The sequence below is a fragment of the Rattus norvegicus genome, chromosome 10, assembly GCF_036323735.1.
Source record: "Rattus norvegicus strain BN/NHsdMcwi chromosome 10, GRCr8, whole genome shotgun sequence".
Classification (NCBI taxonomy): domain Eukaryota; kingdom Metazoa; phylum Chordata; class Mammalia; order Rodentia; family Muridae; genus Rattus; species Rattus norvegicus.
In genome coordinates this window covers 57,940,498-57,961,030 of record NC_086028.1, presented here as the reverse complement: position 1 = coordinate 57,961,030, position 20,533 = coordinate 57,940,498, and the positions used below count along the sequence as shown (strand labels likewise).

Below are 20,533 nucleotides of genomic sequence, written 5' to 3'. Positions count from 1 at the left end.
TGCTTTAAAGTTTTAAATTATTTGTTTATTTAATTTTATGTGTTTATATGGATGCTTGAGTGGATGCATGTGGGCTACATGTATACAGGTACTCACAGAGGCCAGAGAGGACATCAGAATCCCTGGATCTGGAGTTACAGGTGATCTAAGACTACCTGATGCAAGTGCTGGGAACTGAACTTTGGTCCTCTCTAAGAGAAGAATGTGCTCCTAGCCTCAGAACCACCTCTCCATTCTCAAAATAGATGTTTTTGTTTGTTTTGGTTTTTTCTTAAGAAGGAATATATTGTAGAGGCAGATATAGACTGTTTTCTGATTTACTCATGCCTGCTGGGGCACATGTGGACCTGCATTCACATATTCATACTTACATGTATAAGTATACACATTAAAAAACAAATAACTGTGTCACCTAGTTTTACTGTTTAATTTCTTTCTTTCTTTCTTTTTGGACAGGCTATCACTATATAGCCTAGGCTGGCCTTGAATATCTGATACTCCCATGTCACCCTGCTGAATGCTAAGATTATAGGTGTGCACCACTTTGTCCAGTCGATGACAGGAGTAAAACATTACCCAGCCATAGACTTAAAGAATCTAATGCATCTATACCTGCAGCTCCTACTGGCCAGCTATCCTTTAAGACCCAAGTACAGTGACAGTAACTTCATTCAGAAATTTAGGAACATTAGCTGTGTCAAATGTCAAGATTCCTTCCCTGAGCATTCTTGGGTAGTCTAGTGGCATTTCACACAACTGAAACACCCCAGTCCAGAGGAGCTGAAGTGTGCCCCTGGGAAAGCTTCTATTGCTCTAAGGGGTAAGAAGCCATTCCTCTTGCATTGGTTCTTCAGGCCCATTTCTTCAGCTGAGTAAAAAATCCACACAGAGCCCAAGCTTCCAGACAGTCAGGAGTTCCAACAAAAGCCAAGAGCTCCTGCCCATACCCCACACTCTAAACAGCAGCAGCAGCAGCAGCAGCAGCAGCAGCAGCAACAAACCACAATAAACCAAACCAAACGGGCAAAACAGAGAATCTACCTGCCACAGTCTAAACCTAAAAAGGCACCCACTCCAGGTAAGGAGAACAAAAGTGAGGGAGGCTGGAGAACAAAAGTGAGGGAGGCTGGCAAAGAATCCATGAAGAATAAGGACGTATTCAAATCAGGCAAGGTACAGGACTAGCAAATTAAGTCTTTCAGATGAAAGAAGCCTGTGTAGACTTACTTTCTTTCTTTCTTTCTTTCTTTCTTTCTTTCTTTCTTTCTTTCTTCTTTTCTTCTTTTTTTTTTCATGTGCCCTAGGCATGAAACAGCTTTGGCCACCAAGCCAGGCATCAAGCTAGGATGAAGCAAGGCCTGCCATCTGCTCTGTCTGTGACTGATATAAGAACACCACCACCAACATGGTGTCTCCTTGTCCACTGCCAGGGGGCGCTGTGTAGATTTTTAAACTCAACAGTGTTTATAACCCCACACTGTAAAGCAGGTGGGGGTAGGGCTGTAAAGCAGGCAGAGAATACATTTGTAGTCCTTGGGAGGCTAGGACAGAGGACCATGAGGATGAGGTCAGCCTGGGCAACATAGCAAGATCCTCTCTCAGAACTAAACTAAGCCAAAAAGTACATATTCGGATGCCAAAAATTCTACATCCACATGCAATAGAGATAAAAATTCCAATTCTTTATAGAGTAGAAGAAAAATGCAGAGGATCTTTAGCAAAACCATTTTGACCTTTTCAGGTGAAGGGACAATAAAGGAGCAAAGAGCTGTCCCCACCTCCTTCCAAAACCTTACTCCACTTTTGGTGGCAGGTGGCTTGCTGTGGCTTTCCATGTGGAGGATATGGATGATGTGAAGCAAAGTTCCTTATGAAGGCTGGCAAGCTCAGGAGTGTAAGGAACCTTCTTGTGCCAAGTTTATTGCGTAAGAGGTTACCAAAGGACAGGAAGTACAACTGGGAACCTCCTTGATACTGAGAATGACAATAAGAAACAGGGAAGAGGCAATACTGAAGAAATCAGAAGCCACAACAAAACCAAATCCTGAAGAGGAAGGCCAGGCCAGTCAGTGTTGACAGCAGCTAGAACATTCCCTTTCACTGAATCAGTAAGACGCAAAGCAGTATAGTGAAAAGCAAAGAAACACGTATAAGACGCTGACCAAGTGCTCACCAAGATAAGGAAAGGCTCACAAACACACCTGCACAGGGAAAAGAGCCTACAGCAGAATGAAGCAAACAGATACGTGCTACAGATGAAGAGGACTGCTCCAACATATCAAATGCCAGCCCAGCTGTAATGTTCTTAAAGATGCTCTCAGACATATAGTGCTAAGGACCCACTGTCTTTCTCAATACTTTATCCAACTCAACAGAAAGTCAATCTAAACTTTAAAACAATTAAATGCAGTCACTTTTTCTATCTCAAGAAGAGGAGTCTTGGTTCTATTTTTTGTTTGTTTGTTTATTTGTTTAGTTTGGTTTGGTGAGGGTATTTATTTTTTGTTTTGTTTTTAGACAGGGACTCTCTATGTAGTATTGGATGTCCTGGAACTCATCAAAATATAGACCAGGTTGGCCTTACAGAGATCTACCTGCCTCTGTCTCCCGAGTGCTGGGATTAAAGGCTGAGCCACTACCACCACCTGGCAAGTCCTTGCTTTTTAAAACTTCTGTTTTGAACAGCCTTAGACTGTCAAATACTTGATGCTGTCTACTAGTCATTACCATCTAGACAAAAGCTGAACCAGACAAAGTGTACAGAAGCCATTGCTGTTACCCTGGGGTGAAGACTAGTATCTTTGGTAAGTCATGCCTGTGATCCCAGAACTTAGAGGAAGTTGAGGCAAAAGGACTGTTCTGACTTAGAGGCTAACCTAGGTTACGGGGTGAAACCCTTTCTCAACAGCAAAACCCTCTAAAATCTAGGGGCAGAAAAGATGCCTTCCTAATTAATGTCAAGTCTTTACAGAGGACTTAGATTCAGTTCCCAGAACCTATATGTGGGCTCACAACCATTTATAGGGCATCCAGGAGATACGATGCCCTCAACTGGCCTCCTAAGACAGTAGGCGCACAGTACGTACACATACACAGGCAGAACACCAATACACATTAAAACATTATATACGCACACACATAACTAAAACACCAACATGTGAGAAATTTCCAAGGTGAGAGTTAAGCTCACACAGCTGCCTCCTGTGCATGCTAGCAATGGACCATCTACCACTTACCGTCCCTCGTCCATGGCTCCACAAGAAGATTTTCAGGCCCGGACTTATCTTCTTTTCCTTTGACATCACAAGCCTGAAGAGTCAACTGGAGGGGTTTACCTGTCCATAGAAAAGACAGTCCAAGTTTTAAGCTAGGTGCACACGTGCATGCACACACACACACACACACACACACACACAGAGAGAGAGAGAGAGAGAGAGAGAGAGAGAGAAAGAAAGAAAGAAAGAAATTGGCAGCAATGTAGGGCCTATGACCAGCTAGGCTGCTAAAAGCTTACCTGTATAAAAGGCAAAATAGAAGCCAGCAAGATAGTGCCAAACCTGGTGACCTAAATTTCATAACTACAGCTCTAGGGAATCTAATATTCTTTTCTCAACCCTGAGGGTGCCCGCATGAATATGACATCCCCAAACAGACACATAATTAAAGAATAATAAAAGTAAATTTTAGCATATTTTAAATAGATAAATAAAAGGTCAAATGGCATGGGAATACTACACAGAAGTTAAGGCTACCTCTACTTGCTCTCCTGACTGAAAGCATAACCCGTATCTGAGTAAGCTAAGGAAAGGCCTCTGGGAAAACACCTTTTCAGAAGCAAATACATCACAATATATAGATTAATACTACAGACTCAAAATATGGAAGGATTCCCAAGATACTTTTGAAGCTTAAAAAAATCAGTTTTACTGGCTCTGTATTGAAATATATGTTTTCTATCTTCTTTCTTTAAATTATCTCCAGGAGGGCAGTGATGGTTCGGTAGGTGGAACCTAAGAAGCAGAAGTGAATCCCTGGAGCCATGGAGAAAAGAACTGACTTTCCAACTGTCGTCAGACTTCCATACAGGTACCATAGCATATATGCACACACATATATGTATGTATTATCATAAAATAATAGCAATAATAATAATAATATAAATAAATCCAGGCAAATTTTGAAAGTTTGAAGAAAAAAATCAAATCTTGCTACAGTGAACTGCAAAATCATTGTTTTTAATAATGTAACAAGTTGGATGTGGTGGCCCATGCCTTTACTCCCAGGATGCAGGAGGGAGAAGCAGGTAGAACCTGTGGGTTTGAGGCCAACCTGGTCTACACATCAAGTTCTAGGCCAGCCAGAGGTACACAGTGAAACCCTGTCTTTAAATAAAAAAAGTAAACAAATAAATAGCAAATACCCACTAATCTCTAACATAGCTCAGACTAACCACTGTTAGTCATGTGCAGTCCCAGCCATATTCTCATCTCCTCTGCTCCCTATGCCAACAACCCCAAAATGAATGGTAAATATATCTGAAAAACACTTCAGCTTCTAGATGCCACTCAACTTCCCACTCAGCCGAGCCTGTTCCTGGCCATTTCTCCAGAGACTTTGCTAGTGTAGAGAGAAGCTAAGTTCATAAGACAATTGCCTGACGTTATAAGTTAAACATAAAATAAACCACAAAGTTGTATTACACTGTGCAAACATCATGGTAGGAATATTCCAGTAGTGCCTGAAATACTGAGGAGGATAAGAACAGTTACTGAACTTAGAAGACAATTTTGCAACTAGAGGCTGCTTTGGTAAATGCGCTGTTCCTCACAGCCAGGTTTCAATCACTGTGAACAGCTTTACGGGCACTGGTTGAGAAGGACTGGGAGACTCATGATAGGTCATTTACAAAGTGTTAAGATGGGCCCAGGCAGGGAAAGCAATGGCAGGCACACATGTACAGCTACTGTGTGGATGTAGAGGAAACAACAATCCCTCTGTACCAGGTCTCAGTGAGCTCCCTACTTTCAGATGAGAAATACTCCAACCGAGGCTCTCTACTTACACAATGACACACACTTGTACTTCACCAAAGATGGTTGTGCTCAAAATTGCTTCCAAGTCATTGTACTAGAAAATCCAAGAACTATCAGGGGACTTGGGTATCCTCTTCTGCCAACCTGCCATAAATGACTCACGGACACTCTCCTTCTCCCTACCAATCCCAGAGAAAAGATAGTAGTCAGATGTCTTCACTCAGGGACCAGGTCAACACTATTGCAATCCTATCTACACACTACCCAGAATGGCCAGAAGCGGCCAAAGGCAGCTGAAAAGAGGGTATTACGCTTTCTCCACTGCTAGCATTTCCATTATGCCCGGTCATTTACCGTATTTTAGGAGCAGGCTCTGCCTGACAGATGCCATGGATGAGATGAGGGAGGACGCGTCATACTGTGTGTCCAAGTGGTCGGAGATGGCACACAGCGAGCTCATCACTTTGGCAATACTTCCTCTTGCTAGCGCGAAAGCCAGAAGAGTCAGTTCTACCTCTGGAGTAGAACAGCAGCTACAAAGAACAAAAAAAAATCTTTCACTTCCTGAAATACACGAAAACCAGGCAGTTTAAACTCATGCAATTAATCCCTATAGGTAGAATTAACCTGTCACGTGTTGTCTGGATATTTATGAGAAATGTGTTATAAAAATCCTTAAGTTAACCTAAGGAAAAGCAGAATCAACCCAAGGGCCAGAAAATGAAATCGTCACCTTTGAAACTGTAGTAATACAAAGCATCCTATTAAGCTAAAGAGAAATGAACGGTTGCAGCCAGTCTCCATCAAGACTCCTTGGGAATGAGCTAGGCTGGACAGAGCCCCTTTATATTTCTCTGTCGTTCAGAAAAACCACCATAACAGAAACTTAAAGCTATCTGTGCATCTCAGGAAATGAGTAATGTCCTGAGGGCTCACTGAGGAGAGCCAAGAATCCTCATATCAAGTGATCCATTCTATAAAGTTACTAAGGCACTCTTTCTCAGTTCTATAGGCAACTAGGCTTGTTAGCCCTGCACGCAGTCATGCTCTAACTGAAGGCCACAGCTGAGGGAGAAGAGGCTGGCATCTTAGATTTGGACACATCTCTTCTAAATGAATCAGAGGCTAACTTCTTCTGCATCCAAATTCATAAAGTCGGGTGATATTAGAGGTATACCAGGGTTAATTTATTAGGATGGGTTTTTCCTTTTCTCTTTGGTTACTAATGAGTAATGGTAAAAATGAATCTTTTAGTGGAAAGATTCTTGTAAGTTTTTCTTAAGAACCTAATGAACATATATGCCTTCTACTTCATACAAGTTGTTCCCCTCAGCATCCTTGATTTTACCTGGTTATCCTTATTAGGAAGCTGTCCACTTCTTCCAGAACATTGGGAGAGAGGAAAGTTGAGAAGTCCGTAGATCCTGGAGAGAGGGACAGCGGTGGCATGTGCTGCAATGCTTTCCTAAGGGGGTGACATGTGCAATTAGAGCAAAGCTGACGTGATGCTAGACAAAAGCGCATCAAACCTTGTGCTGAAGAATCTCTTGAGCTAGTGGACAGTGCTCCTGTGGAGAGCCCTGGTGCACAATATAAACTGAACTTGTGTCCCTAAGAATTATATGCTAAGCAGTTTAGAAGGGTTTCCCTTTTTCCTCTTTTGCAAAAATTCTATCACCCTGTATAAAAGCTTCCTTGGCTCCCTGGAACTTATGATAAGTGGTGAGAACAAAAGACACAGACTCAGGAGAACTGCCCCCAAGATAAGTATTGTGTGAATTTAGTAGACAGTCTATTTTGTATAAGAAACTCAGGATCTATGGCATCAAAAGAGGTGCCATGAATATTATTGCTTCCTAAGCAGATCAATACCATCTGTGTCCTGTGCCTGATGTAGTCTTTTGGCCTTTTCACCTTAATGTTTGTTCTAAAATTATGTAACAAGTGATTACTAGGGGCTGCCTATGCACTGAGAACATGAGTGTACCGTGAAATACTTGAAGGTATACCAAGAACACACAAAAACATCAAAAGCCAAGCACAGTAATTCCCACCAGAATTTTAGAGGCTAAGGATCATTAAGTTTGAGGCCAACCTGGATTACATGGTGAGACCTTGTCTCAAACAAAGAACCCACCCTCAAAATTCTAGAATTGATGATCCTTTATTATTATTTTTATAGATTTCATTTTTATTTTTGTGTGCATGTATATGCATGTGTATGTGAGAGACAAAAAAAAAAAACACAGAAAAAGACAGAGAGGACAGAGAGACGGGGATGGGGATCTGTGTGTGTGTGTATACAGTAAAAGTACTATGCCTAAGGAGACGAGAAGAGGGTATAAGATCCTCTGGAGCTGGAGTTACAGGTGGTTGTGAGGTTCCTGATGTGGGTCGAGGGAATTGATCTGGGGTCCTCTGTAAGAGCAGCAAGCACTCTTTACCACTGAGCCATCTCTCTAGTCCATCATTTAATTTATTTAGACTAGAGGGTTTTTATTTGTTTGGTTGGTTTTTGGCAGTCTTGGAGGTTGAACCTAGGAGTTCTTAAATGCTGGGCAAAGTATTAGCCCTTTCTTTTGTTTTTCTTGAGACAGGGTCTTGCTATGTAGCCCAGGCTGGGCTTAAACTCACTACATAGCCCAGGCTGGTTCCCAACTCATGGAAATCCTCTTGCCCCAGCTTGCTGAGCGTGGAGATGATAGATGTATAGCACCATGCCTGACAATTTCTACATTTCCCAATACAGACAACACAGTAACGTAAGACTGTGCCAGCTCTCCCGCTTCTCTGGTTTTCTCTGCCTGCTGGCCAGTCATTAGGGACTGTGCTGACAACTGTGCTCAGCTGTAGCTGTCAGGAAAAGCAAAACCAGAGTCATTTATGAGATTCATTTCCTACCACACAAATAAATATTTACTCTGATTGGTTACACAAATACATTTTTAATTATTTCTCCTCAAAGTACAGCTTTTATTTTGTATTGCTTTTAGATAACTGAACTTTAAAAGTTAGGGGAAGTGAAAGTACATTGCATATGTACTAAGGCAATGCAACAAGAATATTCTGAAATATTCTTTGAAAAAACTAAAGTAGGGGGCCAGATGTGGCAACAAACTCTTTCAATCCCAGCACTCAGGAAGTAGAGGCAGGCAAATCTCTGTGAGTTCTAGGCCAGCCTGGTCTATATAGTTTAGGACAGTCAAAATTATGTAGAAACCCTATTTCAAAATAAGCAAGCAAGCAAAAAACCAGTAGCAAACTAAGATTGAAAGTTCTTCTTCTCTCTTCATGGAAGTAGGGCTGTGGGTGGCAATGGTGCTGTGGGTGGCCTATACATTGTTTCGGAGCCTGAGCAGAGTAAGAGAGGTATCTGTAGAAAGGGGCCGACCAGTATGGAATAAAGGTGCCAATGAGAATGAGAAGGGTGGCATGACACAGGGTATAGAACTCAGGGATAAAAGGCCACTTGGGCAAGGGTGCTCACATCAGTGGTCCTGCTAATGGCCCTGGGGCAGGAAGGATATGTGGAGGTTGTGTGCAACGGAAGGGGCAAAGAAACCTGGTTGCATAGAGAAAGACCAAGGAAACAAGTTAATGAGTGAAGGACGACAGAAGCCATTTCCTACTAACAGAGATGGAAATGACACATCGAGAAATAGAGAACACTAAAATGAATCCTACGGTGCTGAACTGGAGGTGGAAATATTCATGTAAATTTAGTTCTCAGTATTATGAATGCAGAAATACAGTTGTAAATATGTGTGTGAGCCTGCATTTTATTTCTATATAAATGTGAATTCGCTGGCTGTGTCTACTGAAAGAACCAGAAATAACAACCTTACAGCAATGAGCTGAGTTTTCAAATAACATTTTCTAAAGCCCTTGTAATGTTTAATATTTATTATCAACATTAGATTTAGAATCACGTAGAATATAAACCTCTGAGTATGAGTGAGAGCATTTCCAAAGAGGTTTAACTGAGACCAAAGACCCGCCATGATTGTAAGTGGTATATAACTATATGGTCTGGGGTCCCACACTAAATAAAAAGAACAAAATGACACAATGTGACCAGCTGCCTCATTTTTCTGCTGCTGTGCCTTTCCTGTCATGATAGACTGCACCACAATTCATTACTAAGAGGCACCATTTGCAAACTAGGGTCTTACTAAATAGCCCTGTCTAGATGGAACGTACTATGAAGAAAAGTACTTCAAGCTTGCAGCAACCCAGCCCACACCCCCAGTCTGAGAGGAGGCTGTAGCTTTTGTTCTACTTGACTGGTGGGACCCTTCAACAAGAGAATAGTTAGTCTAGTATCCTTGAAAAGACTTAACTTATTAGTGAAAAGAGCCCCCAACATGGGAGTCCAAACACTTAGACTCTAATTGGCTCATCTCTGCCCTGTCTCTGTGCTCTGGGAAGATGCCCACCTACAAAGTGAGGGTGACTTAGACAAGCACTTCAGCATCTCAGAAAAACAAGAGCCAACATTTGAAAATGCTAATATTAAATGTTACATAAACTTGAATAACTGTTTCCAATGCATAAGGAATAGGGACAACATGGATGACTTCAGGTCAGGGAACTAATGAACTAATGAAGAAAGCCAGTGGAGGAACTGTGTCAGCAAGGCAGGAAGGTGGAACAGACACTTCTTCAGTCTACAAAGTCAGAACATTAATGAGATGGAGCTGAGCCCAGGCAGGGGGCAGGGTTAGTTGGGATGCTCCCTGGAGGTTGCATGGGGACCAGAGTGACTTACTGAGTATTGTGGAGCACTGTCTGGACAAAGGCAGGATTTGTCTCCATAGACGCTGTCACCAAAGATGTCAGCAGAGACCAATACCATATTGCAGAAGCATCAGAGACTGAGACTCCAGATTTCTTTACTCTCTGAAAGCCAACAGCCCTCAGACCATGAATCCTAGTGTCACATCCATCGCTAAGACAACGCTTTATGTTTATTTGGACATCTGTCAAGCACAAGCAACAAGTTCAGCATTGGATTAATGTTTTTAAAGCAACAGTAGTTTCATAACTAAAAGCAAAATGGAAAATTTATAACAATGACAGAAATAAGTGATGTGTACAATGCAACTAGTGTAAAATTAACCTGTCTCAAAAGCACTCATGGATCTGAGAAATCACTAGAAAATGTGTAATCTTAGGAGTGATGCAGATTAAAATTCTTCAGAACATTATGATTGTGAAAACCACACAGTTGTATGAATTCTCACTGAAAGTGTGGTTTGACATCTCTAGAACCCTTCCTAGCATTTGCAGCTTCTGTGTCTGCCTCACAGATGGCTGTGAGAATGTCTTTTTAACAATCAAGTGCAAAATAGAGGACACGACAAGACTCACTTTCAGATGTCTCAGCTGTTCAGGTGTCTGAAGGAGGGAAGATGCTTAAAAGGATACAACTGAGAAAAGAGTGGCACAGCCTAAGGCAGGAAGCCTCTAGTCTACAAGCATAACTACTTCTCGGAGTAGGGGTAAGACATAAAGACACCACCTCCTTAGGCCTCAGAAACTTTGAGCAAAGCAAAAGCACTCTTAGCCTGGGAAAGCATTAGAAGAAATGAAACAAGCCATGAAGCACTCTGGCTCCCTAACTGACATAAGGATAGAAAAGAAAAAAGGGAGCTGGAGAGATGGCTCAGTGGTTAAAAGCACTGATTGCTCTTCCAGAGGTCCTGAGTTCAATTCCCAGCAACCACATGGTGGCTCAAAACCATCTGTAATGAGATCCAACATCCTCCTCTGGTGTGTCTGAAGACAGGGTCAGTGTACTCACATCCATAAGATAAATCTTTAAAAAAAAATTCACACAGCTGTTATTTCAAAAATGCTATGTGTGAACAAGTGTATAATATAAAAAATTGAAAAGAGCCAATCGGGAGTGGTGCACACCTTTAATCCCAGCAGTTTGGAGGCAGAGGCAGGCGAACCTCTGAATTTAAGGACAGCCTGGTCTAGAGTGAGTTGTAGGACAGCCAGGGCTCTGATAGACAGAGAGACCCTGTCTTAGAAAAATAAAATATAGTGACCAAGAATAAAGGGTAGGTTAGAATTGAGATATTTTTATAACCCTTAAAAAAGGTATGAGATGACCACATGCTAAAATACAAAAGAGTCCAGCCTGGGGAGCACAACTCTAATCTCAGTACTCCAGAGGCAGAGGCAGGAGGATCTCTGTGAGGTTAAGGTTATCCTGGTGTACATAGTGAGTTCCAGGTCAGCTGAGCTACATAGTGAGATCCTGTATCAAAAAACAGAACAAAACAAGAGTCAAGGCATGAGGACGCATGCCTTTAGTCCTAGCACTTGAGATGCAGTGATGCCTGGATCTCTGAGTTCAAGGCCAACTTGGACTATGTAGAGAGTTTCAGGACAGCCACAGTTACATAGTGAGACTGGTCTCAAAAACAAAAACAATAAAAATACAATGGAATATGAACAGAGTATTATAATCCTTGGGAAATGCTATGTGTACTATATGCAAATATATATAATTCTATCTTTTTATTAAAAATACTTTTTATGTGTAGATATGTATAAACATACACACAAAAATTCATAAACATAAGAAGTAGTCTGGAAAGAATCACACCAAAGCACCTCTGACTTTTCAATCTCTATGTAGTAAGACTTTAAATATTTTTTCTTTGTCCATATTTTAAAGTTTTCTAGTAAGAAATTAACAATGTTTTTAATTACAAAAAGACTTTATTGCTTTTCTATAGTTTTTAGAATTACTTAGTAGATAAAATAATGATAATTTTTTCCCTCTGGGTGTAATAAAAGCAAATCAAATCTCAAAACTTCAGAGGCCTCCTTAAGGCTTAAAACAAAACGACTACTATTCCTCCACTCACAACCCAAAACTGCTGGACTCACAGAGCTGACTGATGTTGGCATTTTCTAGCAGTGTCACGTAGCCAGTGACATTGCTGGGGATGTGCACGTCCCGAACTTCTTGCAGGTCACTGGCACTCCTTCCAACAGCCACTGTCACCTGTTGTGGCATGTAGCTCTGGTCAGTGGCAGCCACTGCAATGGACAGATGCCTAAGCACAACATCTGGCTTCATCTTCAAACTGAAAAACAGCACAGAAACCAGTATTTCCATGGGCCAAGCACTGGTGGGGCCACAAACCCATCACATTTACATCCTCCAACCCTGCAAACATACAGGTTAAAGAAATTTAAGTGCAAATTGTTCTTCCCTATGTCTGCAGGTTGGAGGTATTTACATATACCCTTACATTTGTATATGTAAAGATGAATTTCTAAATGATTATCCTGAGATGCTAGCTATGTGTTTCAAAGGCTGTATGGCCTCCCTAAGGCTCCATATAGCTACTCAGTATAGTCTTATATTTCCTTTCAAGCTATTAGTATAAACAGAAATGGGCAATATGGACATTCTAGCAACATCCTTCTACTGGCCAAGACACAATTCTAAATGCATCCAAAAAGCTGGGTAAACCCTCATTTATAGGTTAGCTAAGAGGAAACAAGGTAACAATTTCTATTTATACCTCCCAGAAGAGCTATCTCCAGGCCACATTCTAAATTTTGAAAGAATAAAACATGTACTACTCACCGTATCCAGTGTGAGCGGGCACTACCATCTGACTGCCAGTAGGATGACGTTTCTCCGTTTGTCATCCTGTATATGTCTGCAGGGTTGGAGGATGTTTCTATGTAAGCGTAGCACTTTGTTACTGACTTGAGCTTATCCATCTCTGGGCTTCTGGCTAGATCTCCAGGGCTTTCTGCAAAGAAACACCAGAGCTTAGTAATTTTATAAAGAGAAAAAGAAAATGGTCATTTAAAATACCTAACAGAAGCATGCTTTTACCCTTTGGCTCCAAAACCTAACATTCCCTAAAAATCTCTTTCCAGCTGGGTGGTGGGGATGTGCACCTTTAATCCTACACTCAGGAGGCAGAGGCAGTTGATCTCTGAGGTTGAAGCCAGCCTCGTTTACAGAGCAGGACAGAACAACCAGGGCCACGCAGAGAAACCCTGTTTCAAAAAAAAAACAAAAAACAAAAAACAAACAAACAAAAAACCCCAACAATAATGTCCTTCCAAAGAACCCATTAGCCATGATTGCCCCTCTTCTTACTGTTTACGCTCTGACGCCACATACCTGGTATCTTTATAAACCCACACCAAGGGAAGGATGCTTTGCACTTACATTTCTTTAATTATACTTTTATTTTTAATCATATTTATTATTTGCTTGCTTGACTACTTATTTATTTACTTGAGTGGGTAAGCACATGCCATACATAGTGCACAGGTGCAGAAACAGAGGACCAACTGCAAGAGTTGCTTTTCTCCTTCTGTTATGTGTGTTCTGGAGATGAAACTTGGAATTTCAATCCTGGTCATAAGTGCCTTCAGCTGCTGAGCCATCTTGCTGGCTCAAACGAGGCTTTTAAAGCCATTTACATTTCTGAGTATTTTTGGTCCTCCCTTCTCCAATTTTCTTCTGGGTTAATAGCCTTTCTTTGAAAATTCAAGTCATATATTGTTTATAAATTCACAATGTAAATATATACACCTATAACAACTAATATTTACTTGGGTGCTTACTGCCATGTAACAAAGCGTTAAATAACTGACCAAGAATAGTTACAAAACAACAAACAAACAAAAAAACCTCAGCCAAATGCATCACTAATATGAGAGAAAATATATTTTGCTCCTGGAATGCCTATTTTGACTGCTTGTGTTTTTACTGGAAGAGTCTGATGTTTTGTTTTGTTTTTTTCTTTAATGAGCATCACAGCACACATGTAGAGGTCAGAAAACACATTTCAAGAGTCAGTTCTTGCTTTCCACCTTTCTGAGAGACAGGGTTTCTCTTGTTTCTGCTGCCGCACCAGATACGGCTGGCTAGCTTCCAGTTGGTGCTTCCCAGGCATGCTGGGATTGCAGATGTACAAAATTGTATCTTGCTTTTTATACAGATTTTAGAGACCAAACTCAAATCATCAGATATGCACAGACAAAGAGGCAGGGTGAACACTCTCAGGCTACAAGCTGGTCATGTATTTTCAGACATACAGGCAACAAAGAACTGACTCACCCTTTACTAAAGGCTGGAAGAACTAATAGGAGAGTATTTTCAGGAAACTCCCCCATACACATACCCTTTTCTTTTTGTAGCAGCTGATCCAGAGAGTCCTTCAGAACGGACGATCTCATGGTGCACATGTTATTGCAGTGGTCTAACATCGGGTAGGGAATCACCATGCTGGAGACCCGATTGCGATGCAGGAAGCGCAGGATCATTGACGAGTGAGTGCCGAGGCCCTCCTTGGACTCTGAAAATATGTCGATGAAACCTAAACACATAAACCCAGGCTTGGTTTGCTGACGTCACCACAATGGCTCCCACATCCTGTACCTGCTGCCCCAGGCTAAATTAAAAGCAGCCATTAACTTTACTGAAATTTTGAGCCTCATAAAGAAACAAACCTCTTACAATCTCAATTTAAGAATTCCAGGAACTAGAGAGACAATTTAGCAGTTAGGAATAAAACTGTTTTTAAAGGATTTATTTATTTTTATCTTATATGTATGAGTGTTCTGCCTGCATGTTTGTATATGTATTGCATGCACGTCTGGGGTCCACACAGGCCAGAAGAGGGTGTCGATCCCCTGGAACTTAGTGTTCACACTAAAGCCCTAACAACAAAACATCTGCTGCCGTTGCTACAGTTTCTGGCAGGATTTTATGTGGTGTAAGGTACTTGGCATGTACTTTCTCATGTGGCCCCCACAGTACGGTGAGCTGAGGTACAGCATGTTGTCCAGGGGTGGCAAAGGCCAGGCAGCCTTGCTTTACAACAGGGTGGAAATGAAGTTCAGGTGACTCATAAGATAGCAAGAAGAAGGCGGGGTAGGGAACACTCCTCCACTCCCTCCTTGTGCTGCTCCTGCCATTCTAGGTCCTTCTCCCCAGTGTATGACTCATCTAAAGCCTGATGCTCCATCTTCTTTCAATCTCAACACCTCTTGCTCAGAATGTCCCACTTAAATGCTCTAAGTGATTCCTGGAATGTCTCCTGACTCCAATGTATAATTATCCCAAGTAATCTTATGAAGACATGACACAGACCACACCTGCCACTGTTTAGACTCCTTTTCTGGTTCCTTAGAACCTAAATTAGTGAGTTTCAAGTTGAGGTTCCTATCGTCCAGGAGCACCAGGTAAAGTGAGCAAGGATAAGCATGGCGGTTTTTCTGGAAGCAGAGACATACTTGTAGTTTTTTTGCTCCACTTTTTAAGTGAATCAGAATGTATGATGACAAGAAAGTTACATAATTGTATTATTTGACAATTTTTCACAAGTTCAAGTGACCTATGTAAACAGCCTCTGATCAAGATGCCAGCAGTCTCTGAGGAACTTGTCTTTAATAGCAGAACAAACAGATTCATTAGAAGACTTAGGGGAAGGATTGAAAGTCCTGAAGGGGATATAGGACCCACAAAGGAACACCAACAGTGTCAACTAACCTGGACCACTGAGAGCTCTCTGAAACTGAACCACTACCCAAAGAGCATACATGGGCTGGACCAAGGCCCCTAGCTCATATGCAGAAGAGGGCTGCCTTGCCTGGCCTCTGTGGGAGAAGATGCCACTAATCCTGCAGATTCTTGATGCTCCAGGGTGGGGGATAACCAGGGAGGTTCCACCCTCTCAGAGGCAAAAGGATAGGGAAGGGACTCTGGGGATTAGGGGAGAGCTGGGAGAGGCAGTGTTTGGGATGTAAATAAATTTAATATAAATAAGGGTAAAAATGTAAATAAAATTACCAAACTGCTCAAAAACAAAAGAAAACAAAAAACTCTGCAGTAACTTTTTGAATAGAGCAAGATGCTAAGAAGTTCTATACTTAAAGTAGCTTATTTTGATTATATGCCCTGTTCAAACCCTAGAGAGGGATGATTTCTAAAAACTCAACCCCTCCCCATTCCCACAGGGCTTTACATCCTTGAGGCTGCTGAAACTGCAATGAATTTGCTCAGAACCCATACAAACAACAGACTATTGTATGTGTGCATGTGAGTTACACACACACATACAATGCTGAAATGGAAAATGTTTTCAGGGCTGGAGAGACGGCTCAGCGGTTAGGAGCACGGACTGTTCTTCCACAGGTCCTGAGTTCAATTCCAAGCAACCACAGATAGTGGGTTCCCAACCATCTGTAATGAGATGTGATGCCCTCTTCTGGTGTGTCTGAAGACAGCTACAGTGGACTCTTATACACCATCTGACTTAAGAGTTTTGCCTGCTCTGTACACCAAGTGACAGTACTTAGTGTCTCTAGGGCAGGGGTAAAGGCAGGGGTAAAGTAAATAAATCTTTAAAAAAAAAAAAGCAAAGAAAGTATTTTCAGTGCTAGGAAGGTTCTGTACAGAAATGGATTTCTGTGAACTCTACATATCAACAGTGAGCTACAAGGACAAGTTTCAGTATGGAAGAGCATTTGAGAGGGGACAGGAAACTATGTAAGGCCACACAGATGACCTCAGCTTACACAGGCTTGAGACTATGATAATTCTTTTATGTGTGATACTGCTACATATTTTTAAATGGGAAGCTTTGAGCCCTGAGCACACCACGTGAGCACTTCAGCATCTGGACGCTGAGTCAATCTCTGTCAGCCCTTCCCTCCTTCAGGCACACGGTTCCTTCTCAACCTGCAAAATCTCTCCAAGACTCAGGTGACAGTGCAGAGGCACAGTGCTTTCCTAGCATTTATGAGGTCCTGATTTGATCCCCAGCACACGCATGCACATACACACAATCTGAGAAATCCAAACAACACTACACACATACCTGCAATGCAAAGGTGGAAGTGACTATAAATGCTAAGATATGCTAGTTAAATGAAATTCAAAATTCAGCTTAACTGCCATGACACTAAGAATAATACAGGCTACCTATGATGTCCTATAACAATTATATAATAAAAGACAAAAAACCATTCATTCTCCATTAAGATGCAGATATTTTCCCTCCCTGGCTCAATACATCACTTGGCGGAAGGTCAGAAAGATCAACAGCCATTAGAGTCACACCATCAGCCAAGTTTATCCTGCCTTTACCCCTGCCCTAGAGACACTAAGTACTGTCACTTGGTGTACAGAGCAGGCAAAACTCTTAGGTCAGATGATGTGCAATGCTATTTCCCTTTCAAATTAAACTGGCATCTCATTTGAAAAAAAAAGAGGGGTAGATTTGTTCTGATGCTGTCTTTACATAAGTCTGAGTCACCCAGGAAATCATCTAAAAGCACAGAGCAGGCTGGGTATATAGTGAAGCTGTCCAGTGTTACCTAACACATATAAGGCCATAGGTTCTAGCCTCACTACACACCAGAGGTAGGGAAATGGGGGCAGAGAAAGAGAGATGAAGAACATGAACCAAAGAAAACAAAATAAACAAGCAAAAAAAATTAAAGGCAGTATTTTTTAAGTGTATAACAGGTAGAAGTACCATTGCTTAATTTTTAGCAATTTTTACTTTATAAAAATCACTAACATTTCAAAGTAAAATATTTGGAAAATAACAATAAAATGTTTGCCACATGCCAAAAATAAAATGAGAGGGCAAAGCAAAAATAAGAGGTCAGTATTCTAAAGGAGCTTACAGTATTGAAATGAACTAATTACAAAGATATGTTGCCAAAGAAGAAAGAAGGAAAAAAGGAAGTAAAGAAGAGCTATGCAGAAGAGAGGGCAGGATGCTGAGAACATGCAGCACGGGCACAGCACGGGCACAGCACGGGCACAGCACGGGCACAGCACGGGCACAGCACGGGCACAGCACGGGCACAGCACGGGCACAGCACGGGCACAGCACGGGCACAGCACGGGCACAGCACGGGCACAGCACGGGCACAGCACGGGCACAGCACGGGCACAGCACGGGCACAGCACGGGCACAGCACGGGCACAGCACGGGCACAGCACGGGCACAGCACGGGCCAGGGATGCTTCTTAAGGGATCAACAAGCTGACCTACTCAAGGTGGTCTCTTGAACAAGGGGTAGAAAACCAGAAAACTGTCCAACCATCACTGTTGAGTAACGAAAGTGATGATTTCACTGATTTCGTTGAGATCATGTGTCTAATGAATGCTTTGGGGGAATTCATAGTGCCACAGCTGGGTCAGTCTACAGCACAACAAAGTTTATTTTTGTTCTAAGCTTTGTACAATAGTAGTGTCATAACCAATGAGGCTTATGCTAGATGCATTACTGCTAACTGAAAGCACTTTGGTTCTAAGAGAACATTGTGAGCCTTCAGAATTCAGGTAGGTACCTACCTGGAACAAGAGAGCAGGCTTGCAGTTGTCTGATGACATGACTCAGCTCCCCCTGAAGATTGGCTCCACTGGAGTTCTTGAGGGCCTCCAACATATTCTCAGCATCAACTGTCCCATCTCCCTCAGCATCAAACTGGGCAAAGGCCTACAAGGTAAGATACAAATATATGTATACATATGTATTTTATTCAAAGATTCAGGATATTAGCTTTTTGTGTTTTATGAAATGTATGTATGTACAATTTTATAACCTCATTTCTCCTCCAAAGCAGTAATTCTTCCACATCTCCAAATAATTTCAGAAGAAAGCATCCACTGTAAAATTTTTCAATAGTTGTAAATTACTGTGGTTGGAATAGAAAATGTGCCCTCTCGGCCATGTGTTTGAACACTTGGTCCATGACCTGTGGTACTGTTTTAGAAGGTTATGAAAACTCTAGGAAGTAGATCCTGACTGGTGAATGTGGCTCACTGTGTATGGGCCTTGAGCCTTACAGCCTGACCTCACTTTCTGTTAATTTTCTGCTTCTAGAATATAGACTTAACATGGCTTCATGTGTTTACTGACAGGTGTTCTGAGCAGGATGGACTACAGTCCTTCTCAGTTGAGTCAAAACAAGCCCTTCCTCCCTTACATGCTTTCTAAAGTTTGATCACAACTGCGAAGAGTGTAAAGAATAGAAAATGTTAAACACAAAGTGAAAATCTGAAAGAAATGGGTACAAAAGTCTGGGCCTTCTCAGTGACCCAAACACAAAGCGTACTTTGGCCTACTGCTTTAGTGTTTCTAACCATTGTGAACCTCATGCTAGGCTATTTAGGAAACCTGGTTCAGCATGGGACTTGATTTGCATACTAGTAATCCCTAATAGCTATATATACGTGAGTTGTTTGATCTGAAACATAAGCGAGTTCCCACATTCACAGGCTACTGCCTGGACAAGGTCCCCAGGAATAAAGTCCCATACAATTACAGCACCTAGCAGAACAATGTTCATTTTCTAATGTATAACCTTCTGCTCCCTTGCCACAAGACCATGCTCACTGTGCTTTCTCCCAGTCTCAGTCCCTGTGCCCTGGTTTCAGTCCCGTTACCAACACATGTACTCACATACGTCCTCACTACTAGAGTCTTCCAACCTTTCTGAAATGAGCCTCATTTCCTCAAAATGTCGGCCCTCTTTCCTTACTCCTCTGCTCCATGATCAGGAAAATAACCCACCAAGGTTCCAGGATGGATACAATGCCCATTTCCATCCCGTTACAGATGTACATTACAGACAGTACATTATTCAACAGGAACAGATAGAGATTCCCACATTTGTAACCAGAAACTTTAGGCATGAATGTAGGATGAGACAGAGAATTTAGAAATAATGTGCCAAGGGAAAAAAATCATAGCATTATTTTTGCTCTATTCAGTCTGACAAGAGTGTCCAAAAAGTATATAGGATCAAAGATTACACTAATCAAAGTACAATGTACAAGAGGAAAGATATGTCCCATACATGCAGGATTTTGTGTGGTATGTGTGTTAGGAGAACTGTCTAGAGATTACACTCAGGGCCTTGCTCACACCAGGCAATGGCTTTACCACTGTACACATCTGCAGACCGTTGGGAGAGTCTTAGTTGAGGTTACTATTGCTGTGATCAAACACCATGACCAAAACCTAGTTGGGGAGGAAAGGATTTATTTGGTTTGCACATCTACATCCTACTCCATCACTGAAGGAAGTCAGAGCAGGAATTCAAACAGGGCTGGAATCTGGAGGGAGAAGTTGATGCAGAGGCCATGGAAGGGTGGATGCTATGAGCCATTACATAGTTTGCTTAGTTGCTTTTTTATAGAACTCAAGACCATCAGCCCAGAAATGGCCCCACCTACAATGGGCTGGACCCTCCCACATCAATCACTAATTAAGAAAATGCCCAACAGGTTTGCCTAAAGCCCAATCTTTTTGTTTTTGGTGGTGGTCGATGGTCCTGACATATATCTCATCTTTGAATCACTGTCTTTCCAATTACCTTCTGCCAGTAACTCTGAAACACAAGTCAGGGACAAGCTGTGCTTGAAAATGAAATAGCATGTTAGTCTAGCAGAAAACATGTGATGCAGGTTCTACTCTCCTGC

At 41.8% G+C, this 20,533-nt stretch overlaps 1 protein-coding gene and 1 non-coding gene across 4 annotated transcripts in view; both read right to left on the bottom strand.

Moving 5' to 3' along the window:
• The window catches only part of Zzef1 (zinc finger ZZ-type and EF-hand domain containing 1), a 137,685-nt gene that overhangs the window by 88,382 nt on the left and 28,770 nt on the right, over positions 1-20,533 (bottom strand). For all 3 annotated transcript variants that reach the window (NM_001427300.1, XM_237787.10, XM_039087333.2), the window contains exons 2-9: positions 18,401-18,545; positions 14,210-14,404; positions 12,649-12,820; positions 11,940-12,139; positions 9,802-10,012; positions 6,382-6,498; positions 5,388-5,566; positions 3,237-3,335 (exon numbers count right to left, since the gene is read on the bottom strand). In NM_001427300.1, coding sequence (NP_001414229.1) covers positions 3,237-3,335; positions 5,388-5,566; positions 6,382-6,498; positions 9,802-10,012; positions 11,940-12,139; positions 12,649-12,820; positions 14,210-14,404; positions 18,401-18,545 — 1,318 coding nt within the window. The remainder of the gene's footprint in view (positions 1-3,236; positions 3,336-5,387; positions 5,567-6,381; positions 6,499-9,801; positions 10,013-11,939; positions 12,140-12,648; positions 12,821-14,209; positions 14,405-18,400; positions 18,546-20,533) is intronic.
• On the bottom strand, positions 1,292-1,429 carry LOC120095437 (small nucleolar RNA SNORA48). The gene has a single exon (XR_005490909.1). It is a non-coding gene; the product is annotated as a small nucleolar RNA SNORA48 (small nucleolar RNA).